Genomic DNA, 26,669 nt, shown 5'->3' with positions numbered 1-26,669 from the left:
ATATAATTTTATTGAATGTTGTTGAATTTTAAAATTCAAATCATATATAGTGGGTTCATTTATTGTATAAATTGTTAAAGTATAATCAATTGTAAAACCTTTTCTATTTCTCAAAGTCATTTAATATGTACTGTAAATGGTGTAATATCATATGTTGTAAGATGATTTTCATTTCAAAATCTTCAAGTACATACATACAGTACTCAATCTTCTACCACTCTTCTATATTCTTTTTTCTCTTCTTCTCTAATCAATCTTATACTACTCTTCTTTCTTGTTGTATTAATCTCTAATACCTTCCCATCTCAAAGGGTGAAACATACAACCATGACATGTGAAATGCGTAAAACATTGTGTAAGTATAAAAGCGAGAATCCATCTTCGTCTCTAAAAGAGCTACAAAAATGGGTTTCTGAAAAATTTAACATCCAAATCTAGAAAATGTTTTGTATGAATGGATTCTTCAACATCAAGAGCGAGTAAATATATCGGGAGAGTTAATTCAAGAGAAGGTAAAATATTTTATGAAATTATTGTATAGTGATAATGGTCTAGAGTTTGATTACTCTCTTGGTTGGGTGGAGAAGTTTAAATCACGGCATGATATCAAGTCCTTTAGGCGTTTTGGCGAAAGTGAGTTTGTCAATATGGGAGATGTGGATAACAACTTGCCAACAATAAGAGAGAAACTAGGGTTGTTTGTCATGAAAGATGTTTTCAACATGGATGAAACTAGATTGTTTTATAGATTACAAGCTGATCATTCATTGGGTACAAAACAACTTGAGGGAAGAAAAAAGGACAAAGAAAGAATGACAGTAGCCATTTGTTGCAATAAAGATGGGTCAGAGAAAATGTCATTATGGATCATCGATAAGTTTGCGAAACCACGTTGCTTCAAAAATGTTAATTTACAAAGTTTAAATTGTCAATATTGTGTGGAGTATTGTTTGAAGAATATGTTCGATGGTTCGACAAAAAGATGGATGTACGAAAGGTTTTATTGGTTACTGACAATTGTCCTGTCCATCCAAAGGTAATTCAAGGGTTACAAATGTTGAATTGTTCTTCTTACCACCCAATACAACTTAAAAAATTCAGCCATGTGATGCGGAAATTATAAGAGCATTTAAGATGCATTATCGTCGCAGATTTTGTCGTATTTTAGAGAGTTTTGAGGCTGGAGAAACAAATCCAGATAAGATCAATGTTCTAGATGCAATCAACATTGATATCTCAGCTTTGATGAACAATGTTAAAAATACCACAATTGCAAATTGCTTTCAACATTGCAAACTTCGTTCGGTAGAAAATGTGGTTTCACATCCTTTAGAAGAAGAAGTCATTATGGAATTATGGTCAACAATAAAGGAGTTACACTATCGTAACATAATGAATGTTGATCAACTCTTGGATTATCTGGGTGAAAACGACACGATCGAGATTTTAACTGTTAAAGAAATCATTAAAAGTCTTAGAGAGAAATCAAGATGAAGACAATGAGGATAATAGTCGTGTTTTGGCAAAGAAGCAATTAGAGCAACAATGAAACTTAGTGATTTTCTCCTACAATATGATAGAAGCACTCCACAACTTCATAAAGCTTTGCAAAAAGTGAGGGATGATATTCAAATGAATATAAATTTTCATACAAAGCAAACAACGGTGGACTCATATTTCACTAAGATACTCTAAATTATTAAAAACATAGTATATTATTACTTTATATCGGTTGAGACTTATATGCGTCAAAAAATTATATTACTTAATAAATTTATCGAAATTATTCTTTTAGCTATTCGGCTCGAGTCGGGACGGTAAGAATTTATTATTTTATTGAGGTTATAATTTTATCGAATATTATTTTATCGAGAGTCTACTGGATATGTATATATAGAAATTTAAAAACCAATTTTTAATATTTTCATAATTTTCAACCAAAGAAAGAAAAAGTTAAATTTGATTTATATAAAGTAAAGATTTTTTTTCAATCATTCTTTACAAATTTTAATTCACAATATTTGATATTATTTTCCTTATTTGAAATAAGAGAATTTGAAGAGGTAGAATTTTGAGAAATAGTAAAAAATATATGAAAATAAAATGTTTGATATTAACCTTTAAATAATATTTTATAAATAATCTTCTCTTCTCAGCTATGCCCTTTTGCCCTGTAACATGAAGGTTACAAAGCGAAGTTCTTGAACTTGGCAGAGACAAAACCCTCCTTCTCTCTTCTGTCGCTAATACCATCATCAATGGAAGATTCTCCATTTCTTTTCGTTTTCTAGGGCTTTTCATCTTCTCCCGTCTTCTGGATGGAAATCGCCTCTATATTCTCCGAAACTTTCTCCATCCTTCTAGCCCTAGTTTTCACTGCTCTCTGTTGTTCCTTCGCGGTCGTCTCTGTTCGCTTGAAATCCAAATCAGTCGATTCTGACGGCGGTGGCAAAACATTTCCCAAACATCCTTGCGATTGCATCTGTTCCTGTGTCGTCGACGACGCTACAAACACGGAAATCAGAACGACGGCATCCAACAATCCTGATTCCAACGGAGGTCTTATGCCGGGTAAATTACAGATGGGGGCCTCCATGATGGAACAGCTGGTTCCCGAAATCACTAATCATGCTCTCAGTTATTTGGATTATCCTAGTCTTTGCAGGTTATCGATGACTAATTCTCTGATGCGTAAGGTTGCTAATGATGATGATGCTTGGAAATCACTTTATCAAAAGGTTAAAATTCCATTCATATCTTTTGATATTGAAATTGGGTTGCATTTGCATAGTATAGAAATGATACTTACTTTGTTTTGTCATTTTCTTATTCTTTTTCTTCTATATGTTGGCTGCACACTTGTTCTATGATGTAGGATTTCACATTGGAACAGCACAATGTGATACCAGATAATGGTTGGAAGGCTTATTACGCGGTTACAAAAGCTCTTTTGAATGTTAATGCAGAATTCTTTAACATTATCAGAGATAGATCGCTTGAAGCAATGGATAATCTTTGGCTTAATGCAGACTATGTCAAATGCGTGCATGCCTCTGGGGAATCCTTTTCTGGGTATGAACTATGAGTCTATGACTATGAAAAGTGTTTTTAAATGGATTGAATATGAGAATTCAGATTAGGGTTTTTAATGGTTATTCTTTATGTATGAAGTTACGAAGCAGTTATGAGAAGCTGGCAGTTTGCGTTTAATTGGGATCAAGTGGTGGTTGATTTCCAGGTTCAAGACCCTTGTATTCGTGTAGTAACAGGTATGGCTTGGATTACTATGAAGGCGTTTGTTGAAGAAGAAGGTGCTGGGCCTTACAACGTGACTAACATTTTTGAATTCAGTAATGGTCAGTGGCATATGGTTCATCATCACTGCTCTCCCTACATTTTGCAGGGTTTAGAGTAAGAGATAGTATGAAAGGAAATGAGAGTAAATATTTGAATTTTAACTGCAAAGATTTTACAGTAAACCTTTTTACTATTGAAAATGTTTGAAATGTTAGCTGAATTCTCAAGTTTTAGGCCTCTTTATTTGCTCTTTTTTAGTTGTTCTGGCTGCACTACCTGGTTTTCTCATCTGGGTATGGATCAGAATGAGTTTCTATATTTGGTATATGAAGTTTCAGATTAATATACACCTAAAAAAGGTTGTTCCTCATGTCATTGTTTTATTTAGCTTTCTCATCTCAGTGTGGATAGAGATGTGATTCTGTTTGGAGACACGAAAGTGTATATGAACTTAGTGCGGCCCAAATCTAGATTGATGTACACCTAAAAAAGTTGTTCATCGTGTTATTGTTTTCTCATCTAGCTGTAGATATAGATGAAATTATGTTTGAAACACAAAGGTGTATATAAATTTAGTGGACTAGACCTAGATTCAAGCATGCCCAAAGAAGTTGTTCCTCATGTTATTGTCTTATCCGATTTTTTCATCTGGGTGTGGATATGTATGAGATTTTGTTTGGAAACACAGGTTGTATATGAATTTAGTGCGACTTAAATCTAGATTCAAGTACACCTAAAGGAGATTGTTCCCCGTGTCATTCTTTTATTCGATTTCTTCATATGGATGTGGATATATATGATGAGATTCTATTTGGAAACAAAGGATGTATATGAATTTAGTGCTGAAAAAGTTGTTCCTAGTTTATCCGATTTTTTCATATGGGTGATATATGAAATTCAATTTGAAAACAAGGTGTGCAAGTAGATCCTGATTCAAGTACAAAAAACTTGCATCTCTTATAGTTGTTTTATCAGGCTTTTTCATCTGGATGTGGATATATATATATATATATATATATATATATATATATATATATATATATATATATATATTATTATTATGTTTAGAACACAAAAGTGTATGTCTTACTTTGAAGAGCAAAGGTTTTTTGTTGGTATTATGTCTGGTGAGGACTCAATATATTGAAAAATATTTCATCAATGATCTCTAATAAAATTATTATCATATTTTTTCAACTTACTATAATGATTGTCCTAACATTCTTTAGAGAATAAATGTTGCAATATGATGAAGATAAGAAAAAGTTATTATAAGTCTGGTTCTTATTCATTATTTTATACCATCAAGTATATATATACAAAAAAGTTCATTCCATCACATTTTACACAAGCATAAGAAGTTGGCTGAACAGAAACCACCATTGTCGTTCCTCCTTTCAAGCTCTCTTTCACTCCTCCAAATATACATTATAGTTTTTGCCAGTATACCATAATCTAATCTAACTCTTTTATTATTCTTCCACCTTTGCTATTATCCGCTATTCGTCCTCCTTCGAACCACCCGGGCATTCCAGATCAAGGTTTGTTCTCTTCAAATATGTCCAAAAGAGAGAGTGTCTGCAAGTTACAAGAACAAACCATGAGCTTCTTTTCATATTACTCGAGTTAATTGACTAATATTTTTCAAATTAGTCTGATATTATCGAATGGATCAAGTGTCTTACCTCGGGAATGTTGAGCTCGAGACGGAATTTTGGGCCATCGTAGTGATGGAGAATTGGCCTGAAAGAGTCTTCCTCTAGCGGCACACATATCTTCCTTGTCACAACCTTCACCTATTAGTATTATTATTACAAGATGTTATCAGGCTAGTTGGTAAAAAATAAAAGACATTATCAATATAAGATATTTCGATTAATGCTTGGTTACCTGAGCAGGGAAACGGGACTCGCCAGGATTCTTCTTGTCTTCCCAAGCCGAAGGGTCGATGTTAGATCCACCAAAGCTGGCAGCCTATGAAACAAAAGAAAACAAATGGTTTGTTTAATATTCAATCTACCAAATAGTAATTTGTTCTAGAAAAATGGTTTGTAGATTAAACCAGTACCTCGAAAATTCCATGGAGCTGGTGGGTAGAATAGTTGTAGAGAAAAATTGGCAAGCCGGGAATGATTTGTCTGACTGAATCGCGGTACCTAGGAGGCAAACCTGGTCGGATAAATGAAATTCAACAGACATGAGTTAAGGAGGACATGTAATTTGAAATATAGAATAAAAACAATCTTGAAATTCATATTTCAAAACAACAAACTATCTCAACCTAGGCTGGAATTCAACCTTTTGTTTTTTAAAACCATTGTATTGTACTATTGTTGTCATGTCCCCATTTCAATCAAGGTATTTTCAATGAGACTTAAACATGAGTCATCAAGATCTTAGACTCGAGTTGTTTTGGTGATAAACCCAAAATTTCTAAAATAAAGAATCAGCATTTGCACCAATTGGGTTTCTCTCTATACCAAATAAGGAAAACAATCTAAACATTTATTGAAGAAACCATTGTTATGACCCAATTGGTATTACACCCATTTGAGGATTGCTATAACCCAATTGGATCTAGCAGCAAAAACATGATGGATTGTTACAATAACCAAACTAATCAAGTAAAAAGGAAAGAAAGAAACATACCAAAGAGATGTCTTTGAAGATTCTCTTGCATTGTATCATTGTTGCAGACAAAGATATACCCACCAACAGTTTCATTTCTCGGCAAAGCCTCCGATGGAGGAAGTGTCTTAAACCTCTTATCAACACCATTTTTCCCATCACCATTGTTACTATTATCCTTCTCCTTATTATTACTGTTCTTATTCTTCTTACCATTTTTCCCACCATATTCTTCTCCGTTTCTGTTCATCTTACTATTCGCCATAAGATTAACATTATTGATACTGTTGTTGTAGTTATGATTGTAATTCAAAGAAGGTTTCGAATAAACCCCTTTGTTAAACCCACCGTTAAGACCCAAATAAGGTCCACCGCCACCACCACCACCGTTGACCATTTTCTGCGACGATCCGATAGATCCGAGTCCAGAAGAACCAAATTTCCAGCTATCGTTAACTAAATTAACATCAGATCCACCGATCTTCCAATCACCATTGAATCCATTGAAATCGGTGGAATTTGTCTTCATGGTGTTTGATGAATTGACTGAGTGAAGTTCAGCTCCAACCCTGATATCAAAATTCTTTCTTTCTTCTGGACGCTTGGATGCGTATGAACTTGTCCATATTGAATCATTGAGAGTGAGATTCGCCATGTTGTTAGTCTGATGACGGAGTTGATCGCTGAATTGCCAGAACGATTGCTGATTATTGTTGTTGTTGTTATCCATGAATGAACTGTTTGTATGGATGGATGGATTCAGTATTCTCTGTAAATTAGCTGAAATGGAATGGAAATATAGTAGTTTGAAGATGAAAAAGAAGGAAGGAAGAACATATATATAAAGGAAGATGGGCAATTTCCAGGAAGGAGAAAAAATGGAAGACGTGTAGATTTGTCAAAGAGAGATAGTTGAGCAACTAAGAAAGTGATTCTGCAAATGAAAAAGGCTCTTCAACTTTCACAAAATTTATAAATGAGCCCTTAGAGAAAAAATATATTGAGATCTTTTTCAAAATCAGATTTTTTTTAGTAGAACTTTCATTTTAATTAGGTTGGTCTTAGTTTTGATTTTTTGATTTCGAATTGAAAATCAAATAATAGAAATTTGCTAGAAAGTGTTTTAAAGTGGGGTCACGACGGTCAGGTATTATAATATTTTATTGATGGGTGTATATTTTAAATTCATGATAGTAGCAACGAATTTGAGAACGAAAGTAAACGAAAGTAAGGTCACGAATTTGTGAACGAAAGTAAAGTCACGAATCTAATGTGTCATGTTACTTGTGCAATGTACGAATATATGTAGGAGAGAAAAAAAAATATCTCCCGAACATGGGCATTTTTTCGAAAAAAATATTATCACTCTTGCACATGGCCACAAAAATGTCCCGAACATGTTCATGTTCAGGACAAAAATCTTTCGTGGCCATTTTCCCCAGAAAAAATTAATTTTTTTTCTCTTTTCCTAACTTGGACGGACAAAAATCTTCCGAACATGGTTATGGACAAAAATCTTTCGAATATGGTCATGTTCGGAACAAAAATCCTATAATTTTTCAAAAAAAAGTTTATCTCCCCTATCATGGCAATTTTTCTGAAAAAAATATATTTGTTTTCTCTCCTGCAAATGTGTGAGACCACGTTTTTTATTGTCCAAATCATTTCTCGTATAAAATTTAAATTATTCGAAGATTATTCGAATAATCGATATGTGAGAAATTGTTTCACACTTCTAAGGTTTTGTCTAGATTCATTTTCAAAAATTCAGATTTATAACTAGAAAGCATTTTAAAATTGTCTAGATCATATAGAAGTCAAGCCATTCAAGTAATTATTATTTATATAAAGTCCCATAATGTGATAAGAAAATTGGACACGTATTCTATGTGATGATATAATGGTTCTACCAACATGTCACAGTTTTTGTTGAAGAATTAAAAACCATATAAAAAATTCTATAAAAACTATCTAAATTTTAAGTTTATAAATTTATAATACAATTAGATTAATAGTAGATCTGAATTATTAAAGATTAAGGCTGATTTGTTCGTAACACCTTAAAGATGAGGGACTTTTTTAATTTATAATTTTAACCTCTTAAAACGCGTTAACTAGTTCAGTCTGTTCAAAAAGATATTTAGACTAAATCTAGAGATAGAGAGAGAAAAGCATACGTGGCAATATTCTAGAAAGTCTTTCCAATAAAATTTGAAAGTCCTTACTTACATGCTAAGATAACCGGCTAGATCAGTCAATTATGTATTATACTACATTAATTATATTATTATCTATAACTAACAAGTAATTATAAAAAACTAATAAAAAAATTACCTTAAAAATATGATTTTATATATTAATTTTATATTTTATATTTAACTATTAAAAAATTAGACACAAAATAACAAATTTGATAAACAAACATTCATTTAACTTTTTTTTCTCATTAGTTAACTGATTTTAATCTCATTTCTCGATCAATCAAAATTATCATTTATTACATAATAGACATCTCATATTAATAATCTCTTAACATCATTTTTGCACCCTATCATTTCTTACATAATAGACATTTCATATTACTAATCTCGTAACCTCATTTTTGCACCAAATTATCTCAACAGTATCAATATTTTATTATCGGACTCTTATCCCTTGACAAATCAACCATCAATCTATCTCTCGACCCGGCAATCCGGACACATTAAAAATTAAGTATCATTATAGATATATATATATTAGTTAGTTAAAAAGTTGAACTTATATTGTTAAAATGTTCCACGATCATTAAATTTGGTGTTAAACTTGAAATATAAAGTGTTATTAGCATAGTTGGTTAAAGTGTTGTACTTATTTTGTTATGTTGCAAATTCGAAACATAAATATAACATTTTTAATTTTATTTTTAACTGTTTGAAGTTTATGGGCGGCGGATCAATCCACAATCCGATCCAAATATCCATTTACACTCCAATATATATCCAAATTAACCACAGCTCTTAACCCGACAATCCGGACACTTTAAGCATCATTATATATATATATTAGTTAGTAAAAAACTTGACTTATATTGTTAAAATGTTTCGCGTTCATCATATTTGGTGTTGAATTTAAAATATAAAGTGTTAGTAGCTAGTTGGTTAAAGAATTGTACTTGTTTTGTTATGTTGCAAATTCGAAACATACACATAACATTTTTAATTTTATTTTTAACCGTTTTAAGTTTATGGGCGGTCAACCCACAATCCGACCCAAATATCTATTTACACTCCAATATATATTCAAAATAACCACAACTCTCAACCCGGCAATCCGGACACTTTAAAAATTAAGCATCATTATATATATATATATTAGTTAAAAAGTTGAACTTATATTGTTAAAATTTCTCGCGCTCATCAAATTTAGTGTTGAATTTAAAATATAAAGTGTTATTAGCCTAGTTGATTAAAGTGTTGTACTTGTTTTGTTAGGTTGTAAATTCGAAACATATCTATAATATTTTTAATTTTTTTTAATCGTTTTAGTTTATAGGCGGGTCAACCCACAATCTGACCTCAAATATCCATTTACTCTCCAATATATATATACAAATTAATCACAGCTCTCGACCCGGCAATCCGGACACTTTAAAAATTAAGCATCATTATATATATATATATATTAGTTAGTTAAAAATTTGAACTTATATTGTTAAAATGTCTCGTGTTCATCAAACTTAGTGTTGAATTTAAAATATAAAGTTTTATTATAGTCTAGTTGGTTAAAAGGTTGTACTTATTTTGTTATGTTGCAAATTCGAAACATACATATAACATTTTTAATTTTATTTTTAACCGTTTTAAGTTTATGGGCGGCGGATCAACCCACAATCCGATCCAAATATTCATTTACTCTCCAATATATATCCAAATTAACCACAGCTCTTAACCCAACAATTCGGACACTTTAAGCATCATTATATATATATATATATATATATATATATTAGTTAGTAAAAAACTTGACTTATATTGTTAAAATATTCCGCGTTCATCATATTTGGTGTTGAATTTAAAATATAAAGTGTTAGTAGCTAGTTGGTTAAAGGATTGTACTTGTTTTGTTAGGTTGCAAAAATTCGAAACATACATATAACATTTTTAATTTTATTTTTAACCGTTTTAAGTTTATGGGCGGTCAACCCACAATTCGACTCAAATATCTATTTACTCTCCAATATATATTCAAAATAACCACAACTCTCAACCCGGCAATCCAGACACTTTAAAAATTAAGCATCATTATATATATATATATATATATATATATATATATATAATAGTTAAAAAGTTGAACTTATATTGTTAAAATTTCTCGCGCTCATCAAATTTGGTGTTGAATTTAAAATATAAAGTGTTATTAGCCTAGTTGATTAAAGTGCTGTACTTGTTTTTGTTTGATTGTAAATTCGAAACATACATATAATATTTTTAATTTTTTTTAATCGTTTTAGTTTATAGGCGGGTCAACCCACAATCTGACCTCAAATATCCATTTACTCTCCAATATATATATACAAATTAATCACAACTCTCGACCCGGCAATCCGGACACTTTAAAAATTAAGCATCATTATATATATATATATATATATATATATATATATATATATATATATATATTAGTTAGTTAAAAATTTGAACTTATATTGTTAAAATGTCTCGTGTTCATCAAACTTAGTGTTGAATTTAAAATATAAAATGTTATTATAGTCTAGTTGGTTAAAAGGTTGTACTTGTTTTTGTTAGGTTGCAAATTCGAAACATACATATAACATTTTTTATTTTATTTTAACCGTTTTAAGTTTATGGGCGGATCAACCCACAATCCGACACAAATATTAATTTACTCTATAATATATATCCAAATTAATCACGACTCTCGACCCGGCAATCCGGACACTTTAAAAATTAAGCATTATTATATATATATATTAGTTAGTTAAAAAGTTAATCTTATATTGTAAAAATATTTCGTATTTATCAAATTTGGTGTTAAATTTAAAATATAAAGTGTTATTAGCCTATTTAGTTAAAGGGTTGTACTTGTTTTATTAGGTTACAAATTCGAAACATACATATAACATTTTTAATTTTATTTTTAACCGTTTTAAGTTTATGGGCGAGTCAACCCACAATCCGACCCAAATATCCATTTACTTTATATATATATCTAAATTAATCATAGCTCTCGACTCAATAATCCGGACACTTTAAAAATTAAGCATCATTAATTATGTATATATATATATATATTAGTTAGTTAAAAAGTTGAACTTATATTGTTAAAATGTCCCGTATCAAATTTTGTATTTAATTTAAAATATAAAGTGTTATTAGCCTAGTAGTTAAAAGGTTGTACTTGTTTTGTTAGGTTGCACATTTAAAACATACCTATAGTATTTTTAATTTTATTTTTAACCGTTTTAAGTTTATGGGCGGGTCAACCCACAATTCGACTCAAGTATCCATTTAATCTCACATATATATCCAATTAACCACAACTATCGACCCGACAATCAACACTTTAAAAATTAAGTATCATTATATATATACAGATTAGTTACTTAAAAAGTTGAACTTATATTGTTAAAATGTCTCGCGTTTATCAAATTTGGTGTTGAAATTAAAATATAAAGTGTTATTAACCTAGTTTGTGAAATTGTTGCATTTGTTTTGTTATGTTGCAAGTTCGAAACATACATATAGCATTTTTTATTTTATTTTTAACCGTTTTAAGTTTATGGACGGGTAAACCAATAATACGATCCAAGTATTCATTTACTCTCACGTATATATATCCAAATTAACCACAACTATATATATATATATATATATACCGGGTGTTTTCTTATTTGTGCTTAAGTAAATAAAAAATCATACTAAAAATAATAATAAATTTTAAAAAAATAATGAAACAAAAATCTCTCAAAATAAAAGCAATGTTCTCCTTCCTACACCATGTCACATCGAACTCGTTAAATTGTTTTTGCTATAATTTATATTTGTTTGAGTTAAGTTTAGTTTAGTTTTTTAAAATTAAAAAGTTATTGTTTAAAATTAAACTTCAAATATATTCCTCAAGTGCAAATTATTTTTACTTAAGTTAGCTAAGTTGTGTTTTATGGGGTTATAATCAAATAATCTGTTTTTTATAATGTTTGTGTAAACATTTGTTTATTTAGATATAATATTTAAAAATGATTAGTATTAATGTTTTAAAATATTGTAAAAAAATAAAATATTTAATATTTAAATAAAATTGAAATGATTTGATGAATAAATTGTTTGTGATGAGATGTTATTGGATTTAATTAAAATGTTTTTTTTATCTAACTAAAGTGTTGAAAGTAACTTGGACTTGTTTAATTATTTGATTAAATATATGTTGATAAAATAAATTATCTAATATTCAATTAAGACTTTCAATATTGTGACAAAATGTCTCAATTTATTGGATGTGCTGTCCAATATTTGACTACATAATTATTATATTTAAAATATGGTGGGTTTTGAGAATGTTTTTAAAAATTAAATTATTTGGATTTTGGTTAGTTTAATTATTAAAATATTTATTTATATTTAAAATTTAAATTTAATAAAAATAAAAATATTTTAGTTAATAAAATTAATAATTTAAGAACTAGAATGATAATAATATATATATATATATATATATATATATATATATATATATATATATATATATATATATATATTATAAAAAAAAACTTGTAAAAGTTCATAAAACCAAAATCAAACAGTAGCTCCATCGGGAAGATGTTTCAAATCCTTTTCCTTTTTTTTATGAAGTTTTTTCTCTTTTCTAATGCTGATAATCTCATAAATATATTAATTATTGAAAAATAATTACACAAGAGTAAAATTTTAAAATAAAATATAAATAAAGGTCACGGTCCTCACGGATGTTGTATTTTCAATTAAAGATGACAACCGATATCTCACCTTAAATGATAGTGAGGTCCACATTTGCCAACTTTTTACAAATTTAAATACCAAGTCAATGAGTATGCTTATTTATTTTTCCTTTCTCTCCATTTAATATTTTTTTAATCTAATATATATTTATTGTTTTGTGAAATATTATATTTAAAATATATTATTTTAAATCCAACACCATAATTATATTTATAAGTTATATATTTATTATATAATTATAATAATTACAAATAAATATAACTCACAAAAATAATGTTATTTAAATGACAATGTTATTGATTTTTTTTTTGAAAAACGGTTAAAACCATTTCATTAAAATCTCAAAAGTGGGAGGGTCATAAATCAAAGTTAGACAAACCATAACTATGATTAAGGATGACAATCAAAAGACCCTAAAAAAACTGATTAGCATTCATACATTCTAAAAAAAACCGAGATTACAAACAGAAAAGACTACATTCAAACATAACTATCTCAGTCTGAGATTTTCGCATGACATCTATATTCATTGAGAGGCCTTGACAATGTTATTGTTAGATTACGTTGTAGAATACTCCAATTTAATCGAATATATATATTATAATTATTTTAGAACAGTATTTTATATTATAAATACATATTTAATCATATTTAAATTAAACTATGTTATCGCAAATTTCACTACCCTTAGTCTATAGAACTTTAATTTCAAAGAGCATACAAAGTTCACTCTCAAGATAATTTTCTTGATGGTCATCAAAGGTAGAAATAATAAAAAGTTGAAAAAGAAATATTTTTAGAAAAGAGCTTAAGAAAAAATGGTTTATTTTCTGTTAAAGTTCAATTTGCTTAAAAAGAAACAAGAAAATAAAAAGAAATGTGTAAAACAATATATACTAGAAATTCTTCATTGATATGTTATGAAAAAGTGGTTTCCTTTTTTTGTCGCGTTCAATTTGCTTAAAGGAATCAAGAAAATAAAAAAAAATGTGTAAAAAAAATATACTAGAAATTCTTCATTGATATGTTTGCAACACTTGAAAAACATGCACTATTCACAATCATTCTATGTATATTTTATAGACTCGTAGTTAAGGTTTAGAAAAATTATAAATATTTTTAATATATAGAAGATGTTATACGCAAAATATATAAAAAAGAAACTATATTCAATATACCGAATAAATTGGTAATGTATAATACCAATACTAAAATTATCAGTGAAGTAATATGCATGAGATTTTCAAAATTTTAGGTATATCAATATATATACCAAAGAGAAATGATTGATGAGAGAATTTGAGTAATAGAATAAAGAGAAAATGAGATGTAATCTGATTGTCTAAAAATATAAAATAATTTATTTATATTCTTTCTCCTCATTTTTTATTTTTTCCAATTAATGTGGCGATGTCGCGTCATTTCATCTCTCATTCCCTCCACAATTTCCTCCTCATATACAAAAATTTTAAATAATAATTATAAATTAAATATATATATATATATAATAATTATAAGTAATAAATAATGACTAATTAAATTATAAATAATTATGCTTTAATTTTTATTTTAGAAATTATATTTACACACCAATTATAAAAATTTTAGTAAGATCAAAACCGTGATGAACAAATCAACAAATCTTATTAGCTTCTTCAAACATATTTGAGGTTAGGGATGAGGAAAAATAACGATATTATAGATATATCGAAAATAATATCGTACCACAATATATTAAAAATGTCGATTTTTAAGGTATACCGAAAAAGGTAGGGTATGGTACTGATACCAAAATTATTGGTACGATAAATGTATGATATTTTTAAAAATTTGATATATCGAGATATACCGAAATACTGAAATAATATTTATAAATTAAAATATATAATATATATTACTTATAAGGAAATAAATATATTGATATTAATTTAATTATAGGAATATAATTTTTAAAAATCATACCAAAATATAATTATATTAAAATATTATTGAAGATATGCAATCTATATCCTACCCATGAGATTGAAAAAAAAGATCGAACCAAACTTTCAATCTCTTGGAGTGGTGGAATGAAAGTGAAATTTATTTAAATATCTAACAAATAAATTTTAAAGTATTTTATTTTATAAATTTATTTAAATATATTACATAAATTTTAAACATGTTTCATAAAATATAAATTAATTAAAGTAAATTTATTTAAATATCTTACAAATGTAAATATCTAGTGAATTTTGTTTCACTTCTATTAGCACTGTAAATATCTAAATACCTAGTGAAACAAGCTTCACCAGATAACGTTTATTTTATTTTTTATTCTTTTGCAGAATTACATGAAAACATAAATAATTTAAATGAACGTATAAATGTTTTTACATGGTAAATTTTAAAATATTTTGTTTTACATTTTCATTTAAATATATTACAGAAAATTTTGAAAATGTTGTTATATATATATATATATATAATATATAATTATATAAAATACAAAATAAATTTATTTAAATATCTTAAAAATAAATTTTAAAATATTTTGTTTTACAAATTTATTTAAATATATTACATAAATTTTTGAACATGTGGTTTGATAAAATATAAAATATAAAATAATTAAAATAAATTCATTTAAATATCTTACAAATGTATATATCTAGTGAAGTTTGTTTTACTCCTATTAGCGCTGAATGCTTCACCAGGTAGCTTTTTTATTATTATTATTCTCTTATAGACTTAAATGAAAGCATAAATTCTTTTACATGAACGTATAAATGTTTTTAAATAAATATGGTAGTGATTTTACATGAACATTTATATATATTTAATATTTAATATATAATTATATAAAATAAAAAAATAATTTAATTTTTTTTAAAAAATAACTTACAAATAAATTTTAAAATATTTTATTTTACAAATTCATTTAAATATATTACAGAAAATTTTGAACATGTTGTTTTATATATATATATATATATATATATATATATATATATATATATATATATATATATATATATATATATATATATATATATATATATATAATTATATAAAATATAAAATAAATTTATTTAAATATTTTACAAATAAATTTTAAAATATTTTGTTTCACAAAATTATTTAAATATATTACATAAATTTTTAACATGTTGTTTTATCTATATATATATATATCTATATATATATATATATATATATATATATATATATATATATATATATATATATATATATATATATATATTTATATTTAATATATAATCATATAAAATATAAAATAATTAAAATAAATTCATTTAAATATATTAAAAATGTAAATATCTAGTGAAGTTTGCTTCACTCATATCAGCTATAAATACTTAGTGAAGCAAATCTTCACTAGGTTGCGCTTGTTTCATTTTTTATTCTCTTGCAGATTTACATGAAAGCATAAATGTTTTTACATTACTTTTACATGAATTTTACATGAATATAAATGTTTTTACATAAATGTGTTAGTGGTTTTACATGAACATTTATATATATTTAATATTTAATATATAATTATATAAAATATAAAATAATTTAAATTTTTTTTTTAAATATCTTACAAATAAATTTTAAAATATTTTGTTTTACAAAATTTATTTAAATATATTACAGAAATTATTGAACATTTTGTTATATATATATATATATATATATATATATATATATATATATATATATATTTAATATATAATTATATAAAATATAAAATAATTAAAATATATTATTTAAATATATTACCAATAAATTTTAAAATATTTGTTTTGATAAATTTATATAAATATCTTACACAATTTCTTTTTAAATATACTTATATATATAATATATATATATATATATATATATTTAATATATTATTATATAAATTAAAAAGTAATTCATACAAATTAATTTAAATATATCACAAATAACTTTATAAATATATTATATATATATATATATTTATATAATGTATAATTATATAGACAGTAAAATAATTAATATATTTTATTTTGTATTGTTTTTGTAGGTTTTGGTTTTACATGAATGAGTAAGAGAATTTAGATGTAAATTAAAGGAATTATATATTTACAGTAAGTAGTTGAGTGAAGTGAAGCAAGTTTCATTAAATATCGCTTCCTAATATGAAATATTTTTTTCTTCCTTTGTGATTTGATTTTCAAACTTGAATTTACATAAATCAAGTGGACCCATAATTATATCTGGGGTTCAGGTCTGTCTCTTCATTTCAACACAAAGCTTAATTTAATAATAAAATAATAATGTTACATTATGATTAGTTCGGAACAGGGAATAGAGAATTCGGTAGCAGAAGATTTGAGTTGCTAAAATTGTTATTAAAAATAATATTTTATTTTATGATAAAGGTTTTTAATTTTAGTTTTGTTTAACGTTTCTATATTAGCTATACATAATTGATTTTGTTTGTTTAAGTAATATGTTTTTCCATTATTAACGGAAATTATAGGTGAAATTATAGGTGAGTCAGTACAATATACAGTATATTTATATTTATCCATACTTTATGCTGTATCGAATGTTTTAGTATTGAAAAATTCATACATTTATCGTACCTTAATTTTGGTATGGTATCGGTATTATACTATTGATATCGAAAAAAACATATTTACCGTATATTATAATTATTAAGCGTATATTATAATTATTAAGGTACAGCAAATGTATAGATTTTCTTAAACCGAATTTTTCTGTATGATATAATTTATTAATAAAAAATTACGATCTACCAATCCTACTCGTAGCAGTATATAGCATAAGAATTCACAATTCAAGAGTGAAAAAAAAAAACTTTAACGAGCCCAATTGCTCCAAATGAGTAGGAGTAAAATTTCAAATGAATTGTCTCCTTCATCTCATTTAGATTCTTGGCTTCACATCTTGTATACAGTCCTTTGGTTAACTTCTCTAAGATAGGAAAAGAGATTAAAAGTTTTAGAGCCTAAATTTAACTAAAAGTTATCGAAATTAATTCCAATAAAAGCTTATCAGATCATACATTTTTATAAACTCAAATCAAATTAAATGAACTTAATAAAATAATAGTTAAAATACATTGTTTTGGTGATAACACATAAAATAAAACATACATTATGATATCATACTTAACCACAACTTTGAGATCTTTTGTTGTATTTTTATTCATTTCAACTCTTTTGATTCGAATAGGTTGATGGAATCGACTCGAATAACGAAATCGACTTATCATCGATAAAAGAGATATCAACACTAAATTGGGATGTTGAAACAACATAGATTTTCGATCAACTTTCCATTGACATGTAAAGTTAGTAATCTTGAATTGTTTGGTACAAAAATATAGAACATTAAACAAAAGAAACTAAATCTTTTTGTTTATAATCTTGATATAAAAAAATAAAATTATTACAAAGAAAACCATAGTCTTATACAATTGGAAAAATATTTAAAAGTATCTAGTTGATACTTATTTAAAAGTATAACCATATACTTTAGAAAATTAAAATTTTCGTTTTGAGAGTATCGTTTTCAATCTCAGTTTTGTATCAGTTAAGATTTTGGATGACCGAATATTATATAAACCCGTGTTATAACCTTGTATTATAATGATGTAATCTATGTTCTATATTCTGAGCTCCTCAATAATATTCTCTTTTATAGTGGATGTAGTTTTGTGAACCACATTAAATCTATATCTTTCTTTATTGTTTACGTCATCTCTCACCCTCTGTTTTAACATTTAAATTTGAGTTTCTAACAGAGAAATCGAACTCAATCAAAATTAACCTACTGATATTTCAAACTCAAAAGAATCATGAACAAAAATCAATATGAAATTGAACTCTAAATAAAAAAACTATTCCAATTTCTATTAGATCAATAACAATTACAGAAAAGTCCAAAATTCTAAGTTTACCTAGATTGAAACTGAAGAATATGTTGACGCCCTATTCCTGCTCTCTGCTCGACAATATCTAGCACCAAGAAACCCTGAAGTTCGAAAAAGAATCGAAGAAACAAGGCTACAACCCGCGGAATCCCTCCACTCACAGTTTTCAGAATGAAAATCTGAGAACAATATCAAATGTTTTTAATTGCAAAAGGAAGATCCTTACCATTAGAAATGTAGATAACATAGAGTAAAAACAAAAATCAACATCGAAGTTACGATTAATAACAAATTATCTTTAAAAGTAGGTCAATACTTATGACTAAAGTCTAATCCCGTTATAAATATGTGAAATAAAACAAATTAAGCTAAATCTTATCTGAAAATAATTAATTAACTAACTAAATAAATAACAATCATTCCTCTAAACTAAACTGCATCAACATCATGAGTCATGCCATCAACAATTTGATTACCCCTGTTTTGCAATGAATTAGTTCAACAACATTTTTATTGGACTAACTCTCATGTAACACAACATTTTTAGATAGATAAATATTAGACACATTATTACAAAATAAAATTGTACACTTCTTCATCCAATCAGATTGACAAACACAATAAACTGGATCAACAAATTCTACCTCAGTTGTGGATAAGGTCACAATCGGTTGTTTCTTGGAAGACCAAGCAACAACTCTATTTCCCATCATAAAAGCATAACCGGATTTATTTATCCGATCATCTAAATCTCCAACATAATCACTATCGGTGTATATAATCAATTCATCTGACTTTCCTCTTTTACAATAAATGTCCATATTAGTTGTTCCTTTGATATATCTAAGTATCCTCTTGACAAGATTCATGTGTAATTCAGATGGTGATTATATATATGTATATTACATACGCTCACCAATCCAACTACAAATATAATATCTGCTTTGTAACTGTGAGATACCTTAAACTTCCAATCATGTACTTATAAACTGTAACCTTCATTTTAACGCCATCTTTATCTTTCACAATCATTGTTTTAGGAATGATAGGACTCTTACAATCTGTCATACCAAACCTTCTAAGTATCACTTACGCCATCTTTATCTTTCACAATTATTGTTTTAGGAATGATAGGACTCTTACAATCTGTCATACCAAACCTTCTAAGTATCACATTTGCATACTTTTGTTGGTTGATAGATATTTGTTCATAATCTTGTATTATTTGAACTCCAAGGATGAATTTCATCATTCCTAAGTTAGTCATTTAAAACTCGTTTTCTTCGTGGACTCCTTAAAGGCCTTGATTGTAATTCGTAATAAACATACAAGCTAATTATGACTAGTTTACCTTATGATTCTTCTTTAACAAAGAAGATTGGCTCTAAAGGACATCTTTTGAATCCTTATTGATTAAATAACTATCTATTCTGCTAAACTAATTTCACATGCTTGTTTCTTGAGTTTATATACTTTATGGTCTTGACCCTTCACTTCAAAGCTTGATTGATCAACATAAACATCATCAATCAATTTATCATGAGAAAAGCACTTTTATCGTCCTTTTGATACAGTCCAACCTTGTTGAGTTGATTTTGTTAAAATAAGTCTAACAGTATCCTAACGGCCCACTAGTGAAAATTCTCCTTATAATCTATTCCATGTTCTTGAGCATACCCTTTAACAACAAACCAACAAACCGTACATTGTATTTGTCTACTTTACCAAGATCGTTCAACTTAGTTTTGTAAACCCATTTAACTCCGATTCATTTTGCATTCTTTGGTAGCTCCATAAGCTTCCAAGTTTCATTTCTTTTAATTGCTTTAATTTTCTCCTGCATTGCTTCTTTCCACTTAACTTCTTAATTGCTTCATCAGACTAGTGGATCCATCTCTACATACATTACTTGATCCTCTTCTTCTTCATAAGTAGATAAACTGCTCTCACTAGTATAGTCTTGAAGTCAACTAGGAGTCCTATTTTCTCTTCTAGATCTCTCGAGTAGACTTATATTACGCTTTATATCTCTATCAGCTTCATAATTAGATTCAATTGGAACCTCAATTGGTGCAGGTTAATGCTGGACAAATTCCTTTACAAAGACTTCTTCATCTTCAAAAAAGTTCTGGAAAAATAATCTTTCCATTCACAAATCTACTTCAGCTGAGTATGAATCATCCTCCCACTTCCATCATTCATTCTCTTCGTATACCACGTCTCGACTGACTATAAACTTTTTTTACTTAGGATGATATAATCGATATGTTTTTGATTCTTTAATAATTCTAAACAAAACACATTTTTGGCATTTATCATCCAAGTTTATTCTTCTTTGATCTGGTATGTGTACAAATGTTTAGCCAAAAATTCTGATCTAATAACTTTATTTCCCCACATGCTTTCAGGAATTTTATTCTCAAGTATTGAAGTATAGCTCCTATTCAAGACATAAATACACATGTGATTTCTCCTCTCAAAACCAACATAATGTTGAGGGTATATGCAACTGTCAAATGTCGTTTAATGCCCATTTTCTCACAAAAGTCGCTTTTGAAATGAACTCAACACATCTATCAGCTCTTAAACATGCAAGTACTTCACCACTCTCTCTTACAACTTCAATTAGAAAATTTTAAACTTATCAAAACCCTATGATTTTTCACATAAAAATATACCCACATTTTTCTGCTATAATCATCAATAAAAGTAAGTACCTTTTTTGGCTGTTTGAAATTGGAGCTATTGAACCATAAATATTTGAATAAACCAGCTCTAATTTTCTTGAAGCTCTCTATGTACTTCTGCACAGCTTGTTCACAACAATGAGAGCATTTCTTGTCTGATGATTATTGTAGTTAACATGTCCAAATCTGCAATGTCAAAGATTCTCCACATCTTTCTTTATAGTGGGTTCTTCCTAAATTTGAAAATCCTATTTTTTGCTATTTTTGCAATAAAATTTGAACCTCTTTGGGGATGATACAGTTTACATTCTCATTATCCACTACTATGAATCTATGATTGTCCCTCTTTCTTGAAGCTGTCTCATGCTAAGTAGGTTACTCTTTAATTCTGGTATAATAAAGTATTTGACAAAATATTACAGCTAAACTGATCTCATTACCCATCTTGACTGAAGGTATAAAGCTTAAATCGAGTCTAACAAATATAAAATTTGTCTCCACTCATATAGTTTGAACAGTCAAAATCAATCTGATACTCATTCTAGAGTTAGTTAACTAACCCTAGATAATAAGTTGACTAGGCAAGTTGGTTACGCAATGTCATCAAAGGGAACAAATAAACTGTTAATTAGCCGTAAATTATAGTAATTCTATTAAACAACAATGATATTAAATCAGGCAATTAGTATTTACAATAAAAAGAAAAGAAGACAGAAAGGAAGGAGTCTCCAGGTTCTACCTAATCTCGTCTTCATTCTCTCTTCGTTTTCATTCTTATGCGTCTCATCTCATTGCTCAATTGCAGGATACTCACACCTCAATTGTGAAATTCTTTCTCAACTCATATTCTCAATTCTCGATTGAAATATTATTCCAGTTTCTAAGTTAGGTAAGCATTTCATTAACTAACTTAACACAATCACTCATTCTTTACTACTTTTGGACCCTTCTGATTCAGTTAGTGTCATTAACAAAAATTCTTCTTCATTAGTTTCAGCTAAGTGTGCTTTAGTGTTACTTTCTCAATTAGGGCATTCAAATCAAAATTTCCCTAATTTGTGGCACTTATAACACTCAATTGCAGATTTCTCGATTCCTATACCTCGACCCTTGCCTCTAAAATCTGATTTGCCTCTTCCTCTTGGAAAGAATACCATATTTGTAACTTTCCTTGAAACTATTTCTCATATTTACAATCTTCCTTACAATACATCGTTTTAACAACTTAATTTTAATATTTCTGTCATATTTACAACAAACTCTCTTTAATGAGAAATATTTCTCTACTCTATGAGAAGACCTTGCTCTATTTGTTAGGGACGACACACTAGTGTCTTTTCTAGTTCTTTCTCTCTTTTCCAGCAATCTACATGGCCGTCGAAGAGTCCTTTTAATTCCAACCTTCAAGGCCTTGTTTGACAAAGGGTTATTTGGTGTTAATCATAATCTTTTATTGTTTTATTAAACAAACTTCTGAAATTATTAGTCTTTTAACAAATAATTTACTTTTACATCCATTTTTTTTCAAATAATCGTACCATCAAAGAAGCTCTTAGTCTTACGCGGAAAGAGTTTGAAATGAGTAACCAATGAAAAAGACACTTTCCACCTGAGCTACATTTAATAAGAGGATATGCATATAAACGGGTGAAAAGGAAAAATATGATTGATAAGCATCTTTGACGAGCTTTTAATAAGAGGATAGACATATAAACAGGTGAAAATGAAAGATAAGTTTGATGAGAATCTTTGACGAGTTTAATGTGCATCGTTGACAAAAAAATCCCGACTTTCCTCAACCGGGCTGATAAGGCCTGCTATGACAAGGGATAGATTCACACTTTAATTTGATATATTTAGGTCTTATTATTTCCTCACCAATAAATTAATCAATCAAATTATTCAAATCATTAATCAAAATACTAAAATATCCTCATTATTTTATTTTGTAACATTTCAAAATATTACACAAAGCATACTTTAGTTATTTAACCCAAATAATCTTTTTTTTAATCAAATAATCTTTTTTTTAATCAAATAATATTTTTTTTTTTCAAAAAAATCTAATTATTTAGAAGAAACCCTACATCAAACAAGCTCTGACAAATAAAATTGAGTATAAAAAGGAACAGGCGCCTGCAGAATTAGATTGCAGATTTGAGCATATTTCCCTACAACATCAGTGAAGTAAGTTTTCTTGTTTTCATCAAAATATATTGTTGCATGTTTTGTTGATTGATTGTTTGATCATAGAAAGAACCATGTCAGTTGTTTTGCTTTGTTTGGATACTTTGTTTGTTGATCCCTTCCTCCCGTAAGAGAAATCCCTAAGGTTTTCAGGCTCTTCTCACTGTTTCTATTTGCAGATATCTTATAAACCCTAGTCTATAAGCCAGATTTATATTTATACTCTGTTGATGTACCATTCCTCACGTTTGTCTGCATTTCCCTTCACTATTTTACTGTTGATTCATTGTTTGAGTAATTTTCGACAGCATTCTTTCTTCTTCTATGATCGGATAAGTTCTCCTTCGATCTTGTATTTGCTCTTGATTGAAATCATGCTGCATTATTGATTTTTCAGATAATGCATAAGTTGGAGAAGGGTTTCCTATCTGATGCATAAGCTTTCAATATCTTATTGATCTGACAGATTACTATTTCAAATGATGGAGCTAGAAAACCCTGGAAACATCCCTCCAGAAATGTCAGTAAAGAGGAAAAGAGGTCGCCCCCGTAAAGACCAGAGTAGAGAGTGTGGAAGAGGTGCTCATACAATGATGATTCAACCTGTCTTAAAAGAGGATAATAATGGAAACCAATTGCGAAGAGTTGACCTAGCAGCTGTAACAGAAATATCAGTAAAGAGGAAAAGAGGTCGCCCCCGTAAAGACCAGAGTAGAAAGCGTGGAAGACGTGCTCATACAATGATGATTCAACCTGTCTTAAAAGAGGATAATAATGGAAACCAATCGCGAAGAGTTGACCTAGAAGCTGTAACAGATGATGACGCGATTGGGAAAATAATTACAGGTGTAGCTGGTGCAACATTTAATGGAGGCTATCTAATAACTGTTAAGATTGACAACACAGAGACTATTTTTCAAGGTGTTGTTTTCGAGCCAGGCCAGCATCTCCTCTCAGCTGATATCAATGTGGATCCAGCAAGAAACCAACTCCAGCAAGAAGTAACTAAGCCTACAAAACAGTCTGAAACAATATCCTCAGATCCAAACAAGGAACATGTTGACAACAGTACTTCTGTGATAGCTGCTGATTCAAGGTCTTTGGAGGAAAGTAAAATGAGGAGATTGTCTGCGCTTTTGCAGGTAAGCAAACACTCCATTTGACAAATTTGAAATATGTTATTATTTGACTTCCTTTGATCAATGTTGATGATGATAACTCCTCTACGTTCAGGTTGTGCAAGACTGTATAATGGAAAATGAGGCCAGGAATGGAGATGAGATGAAGAATGATGGAAAGGAGGAAGCTGTTCAGCCCAAGACAGATTAGCTTTGATTTCAGAAGTGCAATGGCTTTCTTAATAAATTCTGAAGCTTGTGTACAATATTAGTTTTCTAATCTTGTACAAGGAGCTCACCAAATAATTGTTTTTCCTTCTTAAACTTTATTGGGAGTTTACAAATTTAGTTTTATCATGTTTCTTAATCTTGATGCTTTATTTACTCCTATATTTATGAGAGTGAATTGCTCTTAACCCAATAGGTGGAAAAACGCTTGCCTAAAAGACCAAAGGTCTCAGTTCGATTCCTACTAAAAATGTCCTAAATTTATGTGTGGGGCATGATTGTAGGGAATCGTGCTAGCTTCCTTCAGAGCATAAACTATGATTTCTAAATATAAAATAAAAGTGAAGTGCTTTTAGAGTCGCCACAAGAAAGGGATGAGTAGAAGAAGAAACAGGTGAAATGGACTAATAATTTTGAAAGTGATATGTACATGTCATTAGTTTTGGAATTCATATCAAGATGTTGATAAGAAGAAGCACTAATGATATATTCAAACTGAAAATTACTCTTTCTATTTATGTTTTGTCAAACTTTTCAGGCTTCAATCATAGTCAAACTAATATTTCCTAAAATTTTGCTTTCAAAAAGAAAGGAATGAGTCGCATCCTTCATTGTTTCCAAATGTATACATTTTTTACAAAACCAATATTTTATTGTAATGGAATCAAAATTTGAAAACAAATCCATGTACTTAAATGCCAATTTCCAACTAGTGTAATAGAATCCATTTTAAAAATAAGCATACCTAGCAATAAAAATGAATATCTGAAGTCAGTAATTCGTATGTAATTGATTTCACTTGTCCTCTCACAAACAAAACTGACCTACTGTGTGCATTAGTATCACTTTCCATACAAGATAAACAACCTTTTGGGGGGCAAGACGAATATCCTCCATAGAGCCTATTTGGTGTCCACAGTTTCCAAATAGGCTAGTCTGATTCGGCTTCATAAAGAAAAAGTACCAATATGCTGATAATAAGGAAGTTTGTAAGAATACTAAAATGTGATAAAACAGGGTCCAATTATAGTCTATTCCAGGATGTATCGAGGTTTGCCTGATAGGCTAGTCTGATTCGGCTTCATAAAGAAAAAGTACCAATATGCTGATAATAAGGAAGTTTGTAAGAATACTAAAATGTGATAAAACAGGGTCCAATTATAGTCTATTCCAGGATGTATCGAGGTTTGCCTGTGTTGTGTTTGGGTATAAAATAGCAGTTCAACACACTGATAGAAACACAAATAATAGAACACATGGAAAAATTATGAGCAAATGTGAATATTGTATCTTACATGAGAAACTGGTTGCATATGTACAAGCTGCCCAAATCGTCCAACCATAACCTGAAACATGAGAGATTAACATTGTATATGCAGAAATATAACCCCTTTAATAAACAAGCCATATCGACTACATCTAAAAGAAAACTTACTGTAAGGATCAAGAGAAATCTTCATCTATTACATTTTGGTAATTTGGATGGTAACCCTTGAAAAGTGTGGTACTGACCAGCATATATCTAAGGGGCACAGTCCTGTTTCCTGCTTGTCCTACAATCTTCACAAGGTAAAATAAGAAAATGAAGTGATTAAATACAATCTCGTGTGAATGCGCACTAGGCTTAGTT

General features: G+C 28.4%; 2 protein-coding genes, 1 long non-coding RNA gene and 1 pseudogene across 3 annotated transcripts; 2 read left to right on the top strand and 2 right to left on the bottom strand.

Moving 5' to 3' along the window:
* Positions 1–292: 292 nt before the first annotated feature.
* Positions 293–1,494, top strand: LOC124930423 (annotated as a pseudogene).
* Positions 1,495–2,183: 689 nt separating this feature from the next.
* On the top strand, positions 2,184–3,667 carry LOC124930800 (F-box protein SKIP8-like). The gene is made up of 3 exons (XM_047471158.1): positions 2,184–2,738; positions 2,876–3,072; positions 3,172–3,667. The coding sequence occupies exons 1-3, from the start codon at positions 2,319–2,321 to the stop codon at positions 3,413–3,415; spliced, it is 861 nt and encodes a 286-aa protein (XP_047327114.1). The 5' UTR covers positions 2,184–2,318; the 3' UTR covers positions 3,416–3,667.
* An 896-nt stretch (positions 3,668–4,563) lies between these two features.
* LOC124932169 (B2 protein-like) lies at positions 4,564–6,736 on the bottom strand. The gene is made up of 5 exons (XM_047472784.1): positions 5,947–6,736; positions 5,366–5,466; positions 5,188–5,271; positions 4,983–5,093; positions 4,564–4,875 (listed from the first exon to the last, which is right to left on the bottom strand). Exons 1-5 carry the CDS (start codon positions 6,653–6,655, stop codon positions 4,834–4,836), a joined length of 1,047 nt encoding a protein of 348 aa, XP_047328740.1. The 5' UTR covers positions 6,656–6,736; the 3' UTR covers positions 4,564–4,833.
* An 11,965-nt stretch (positions 6,737–18,701) lies between these two features.
* LOC124928913 lies at positions 18,702–26,602 on the bottom strand. Its single transcript, XR_007098610.1, has 3 exons — positions 26,475–26,602; positions 26,335–26,385; positions 18,702–18,998 (listed from the first exon to the last, which is right to left on the bottom strand). It is a non-coding gene; the product is annotated as an uncharacterized LOC124928913 (long non-coding RNA).
* Between the last annotated feature and the right edge of the window lie 67 nt (positions 26,603–26,669).

This window comes from Impatiens glandulifera, chromosome 3 (assembly GCF_907164915.1).
Source record: "Impatiens glandulifera chromosome 3, dImpGla2.1, whole genome shotgun sequence".
In the NCBI taxonomy this organism is placed as follows: Eukaryota; Viridiplantae; Streptophyta; class Magnoliopsida; order Ericales; family Balsaminaceae; genus Impatiens; species Impatiens glandulifera.
The sequence above is the reverse complement of the archived record's forward strand: the minus strand, read 5'-3'. Positions and strand labels throughout refer to the sequence as shown.